Source organism: Chenopodium album, chromosome 4, assembly GCF_948465745.1.
Source record: "Chenopodium album chromosome 4, dcCheAlbu1.1, whole genome shotgun sequence".
Taxonomy (NCBI): Eukaryota; Viridiplantae; Streptophyta; class Magnoliopsida; order Caryophyllales; family Amaranthaceae; genus Chenopodium; species Chenopodium album.
In genome coordinates this window covers 64,272,298-64,277,119 of record NC_137837.1, presented here as the reverse complement: position 1 = coordinate 64,277,119, position 4,822 = coordinate 64,272,298, and the positions used below count along the sequence as shown (strand labels likewise).

The 4,822-nt window shown below is 38.2% G+C and overlaps 1 protein-coding gene across 1 annotated transcript; it reads left to right on the top strand.

The window, feature by feature from the left end:
• Positions 1-975: 975 nt before the first annotated feature.
• Positions 976-4,591, top strand: LOC145628015 (uncharacterized). The gene is made up of 4 exons (XM_081680347.1): positions 976-1,198; positions 1,300-3,255; positions 3,391-3,501; positions 3,603-4,591. Exons 1-4 carry the CDS (start codon positions 976-978, stop codon positions 4,589-4,591), a joined length of 3,279 nt encoding a protein of 1,092 aa, XP_081536473.1.
• Positions 4,592-4,822: the final 231 nt, after the last annotated feature.

Here is a 4,822-nt window from a genome sequence, read left to right as displayed (position 1 = left end):
TTTATATTGTTTGGTGTACTTAGTGATCATCTTGCAAGTAAAAAAACATGTCGTACACGTATATCTAAGAAAGAACGTTGTATTGATAGAATAGCTCAACCACAGGCAAAGAGGTACATGGTCTATTTATCAAATTTGCAGCTTATTTATAGAAAACAGATAATAATGAAATTGTTCATATATGCAGTAAGATAAAACACAGGAAAAGGAAGACTCGTCCACTACCTAGCCCATTGTGTACGTTTTAAAGCAGTTTTTGTTAATGTGAGTGTTTAGACTTGCTTGTTATGATACATAGATGGTTTTACTAATACATCTGTAACTGTACCAGTTATTCCTGCTGCTGTAATAGGTCAGCCATTGCCGGCAGATCGGCATCATCTGCCCTCCCCTACATGTTGTATGAAATGTGATGCTAGAAAGTTTGCATTTGAGACTTTGAAGTTTTGTTGTGGTGACGGGGAAATAAGAATTGCAAAAAATGAGTATCCTTCTGAGCTTAAGCGCTTGTTTACTTCTACGGAAGAAGATGCAGAACACTTTCGAACTTATGCTAGGTTGTACAATAACCTATTTGCTTTCAGTTCTATAGGAGGAAATTTTCATGCAAGTACATACAAGGGCATATATGTTTTTAAGATGCACGGGCAGATGTACCATTTTGTTCCAGATTTATTGCCTGATGAAGGTGGTCCAAAGTATCTGTAGTTGTATTTCTATGACGGGCAGCATGAAGCTCGTAATAGACTTGGGTGTTTTCCAGAGGTTAGGCAAGATGTGGTTTACATTCTAATGCGCATATCACAGAAAAATCCATATGCATTGTTCTTTCGATCCCTAAGAGAAAGAGGAGTTAGTGTAGACACAAAAATTGTTCTCAATCTGAGTACAGTGTTAGATCAGCGTGTTTAGGATGATGTTGCTGTTATATGGCTAGAAAATGCTTCGTCCAGTCAGAGTTTGATCCCTCACATCATGGTTAATGGTAAATCTGATGAGCCTCATAGGATTTATCATAACTATGGTTGTTATGATCCATTGCAGTATCCATTATTATTTCCTCATGGGGAATGTGGGTGGACACAAGGATTAAAGAAGGAGTCTCATGGTGGTGCAGTACAGGCTATTTCGTTGCCAGATCCTATTGCTTCTTGTGCTGTGCACAGTTCTGAAGACTTGCTGAACGAAGAAGACAAACGTATGTTTTCAGAACTTTCTAGGCTGTAACGAGTGTAGCAAACTGTTCTTTGCTGTCAGATAGATGTTCTATAAATAACTATTGTTGTTCTTGGTATGCAGGAGCACGTAGGAAGCACACTAGAGCAGATAAGTTTATCTCTCCTAGGGAATATTATTCTTATAAGCTGCAAATCCGGCCTGAAAATTGGTTGTTGCGAGCTGGTAGGATTTTCCAGCAGTACATAGTCGACATGTATGTTAAAATTGAAAACACTCGCCTTGATTACTTTCGCAATAATCAGGAGGGTATACGGGCTGAACTATATCAAGGTATTCTGGATTCACTGCACGCTGGAGAAACTGTTGCTTCGGATGTAGGGCGTAGAGTGATTTTACCTCCAAAATTTATTGGAGGACCTCGAGATATGAAGAGACGTTATCTCAATGCTATGGCTTTGGTTCAACGATACGGAAAACCTGATTTGTTTGTTACTATAACTTGCAATGCTAACTGGCCTGAGATAAAGGCTGAGTTATTACCCGGTCAAACAGCACAAGATAGGCCTGATTTAGTGGCCAGGATTTTTAGAGCCAAATTACTTGTATTGAAGAAAGAGATAATGGACAAAAAAATATTTGGTGAGGTAGCTGCTATGGTGTATGTTGTAGAGTTCCAGAAAAGAGGATTACCCCATGCTCATTTCCTAATTATTTTGAAATCAGAATGGAAAATGAAGTGTCTAGCTGATTATGACAAATTTGTGTGTGCTGAAATACCACCTGTTGCCAATAGTAAATTGCGTAAAACTGTGCTTGCACATATGATGCATGGTCCTTGTGGTAGTTTGAACCCAGAATGTCCATGTATGCGTACAAGACATGGTGTTCGAAGCTGTAAAAACAAGTACCCCAAACAATTTGCAGCTGAAACAACTAACAATAAAGATGGTTATCCTATCTACAAAAGACGTGATACTGGTGAAAGGGTGAAAATACGGAATACATATCTTGATAATCAGTGGGTTATTCCTTACAATCCTTATCTTTCTACATTGTTTGATTGCCATTTGAATGTTGAGGTTTGTTCAACTATAAAAGCAGTAAAGTATTTGTATAAGTATGTGTACAAGGGTCATGATAGGGTTTCATTTAATATAGTACCTGGTAATCAAAACACACTTGATGAAATTAAGCAATTCCAGTCAGGTAGGTGGGTTTCTCCTTGTGAAGCTGCGTGGAGAATCTTCAGTTTTGATTTATTTGAGATGTATCCTCCAGTACTCCCTCTGCAAGTTCATCTGCCTAATGCACAGACTGTTCATTTGCATCCTCATGAGAGATTACGTGCTGTTGTTGCTAATTCTAAGCGTACTCGCACTCAGTTGACAGAATTCTTTGCAATTAACGCAGCAGTTGAAGGTGGAACAGGGCACCTATATCGTGAATTTTGTGAGCATTATACATGGGACGCAGGTAAAAAAGAGTGGAAAGAAAGGGTTCAAGATAAATTTTGTGTTGGGCGTTTGGCATTTGTATATCCTGTGGAAGGAGAACGCTTTTTCTTAAGATTATTGTTGCTCCATTTAAGAAGCCCAACTTCGTTTGAAGACCTTCGAACTGTGAATTGGCATGTATATTCAACTTTCCAGGATGCAGCTTTGAAGCTAGGATTAATAGAACGTGATGATGTTGCAGACTTGACATTGTCCGAAGCTTCTGAAGTCCAAATGCCTGCTGCTTTCCGACGTTTATTTGCAACAGTATTAATTTTTTGTCAGTCAGCAGATCCTTATGCTCTATGGCTAAAGTATTACCCTTTTCTGTCTGAAGATTTCAGCCACAAGTATGGCAACAATGTCCATAGGATTCATCAGCTTACTGTGCGGTCTATTGAAAGGTATCTAGAAGCTATGGGGAAATCGCTTTCATCATTTGGTTTAGAGCATTTAAATGCTCAAGTTGCTGCTGAACTGAAAAGGACGAAAGACATTGTGGACGCTCTTGATGCTCCTATACTAGAGGAATGTCTTACATGTCGTTCTAGGCTTAATAATGAACAAAATACTACTTTCTCATGTATTATGCAATATGTTATGGAAGGGAAACCAGGCGCCTTTTTTATAGATGGCCCAGGAGGGACTGGAAAAACATATTTGTATAATGCTTTGTATGCAGAGATATGACTTATGAACAAGATTGTATTGCCTACAGCTACGTCAGGCATTGCTGCATCAAATATACCTTCTGGTCGCACAGCCCATTCAAGGTTTAAGATCCTACTTGATAGTGATGCTTCTTTGGCTTGTGATGTGCCTAAACAAGGTAGTTTGGCGGAACTACTTAGGGAGACAACATTAATAATATGGGATGAAGCTTCAATGGCTAAGAAGCAAAATATTGAATCACTAGATCTACTTCTACAGGATGTATGCGGAAACAAATAATGTTTGGAGGTAAAATCGTTGTGTTTGGAGGTGATTTCAGGCAGGTTCTGCCAGTTGTTCCTCATAAATCAATGAAAGAAGCTGTGGACAACAGTATTGTTACTTCATATTTATGGCAGAAATTTATAAAATTCAGATTAATAGAAAATATTAGAGCACGGGATGATTTACCATATTCTAAATTCTTACTTGCTTTGGGTAATGGTGAGTTGCAAGAATCAGAGTCTGCTTATGTCCAGTTGCCAGTTAACATTGCACAGTTTAGTGACAGTGAAGAAGATTTAGTGTATGATCTGATGAGAACGACGTTCCCTGAAATGATTCAAGGTAATCTATGTACTGACACTTTTATCAATCGGGCAATTCTGACACCATTAAATGATGAAGTGGATTCTATTAATGCATTCATGATAGAACAATTTAGAGGAGAACCTGTTACATACAGAAGCTTTGATGCCATACTAAACGATTCATGTAATGTATACCCTACAGAGTTCATAAATAGCCTGTGTCCTGGTGGAATGAGCCCTCATGAGCTTGTGCTCAAAGAAAATTGTCCTGTTATCTTGCTAAGGAATCTCTTACCTTCATCTGGTCTATGCAATGGCACTCGCCTTACTTGTAAACGTTTCTTCCCAAATGTTATTCAATGTGTGATTGCTACAGGCCAATACAAAGGAGATCATGTCTTCATACGCAGGATCAACTTACGCCCATCTGGATCTGTAAACTATCCTTTTCAGTTTGAAAGGAAACAGTTCCCTATCAAGTTAAGCTTTGCTATGACAATTAATAAATCTCAAGGACAAACACTTAATCAGGTGGCTATTCATCTTCCGCGGCCATGCTTTTCTCATGGACAATTATATGTTGCTTTGTCTCGGGCTAAAAAAGCAAAGGACGTAACTGTCTACTACGCTAAGCCATCAGTTTCCATAGAACTCTGTGAAAAATTTAGTGGCATATGAAGTTCTGAAATTAGCAGGAATTATTAAAACAGGAATGGAGCAACATAACTGAGTCTGTTATGTAACCACAATATGGCTGAAAGGTATGTTCTTAATTTTTTTTTTCTGCAGTTTAGCATAATATGTTGTGTGTTGTTTGGGACAATTTAAATAATTCCTGTTTTGTGTGCTCTTGTTATATATGAATTTACTTATTCATGGTCATTAAGAAATTAGACTGCTCAATGTGAT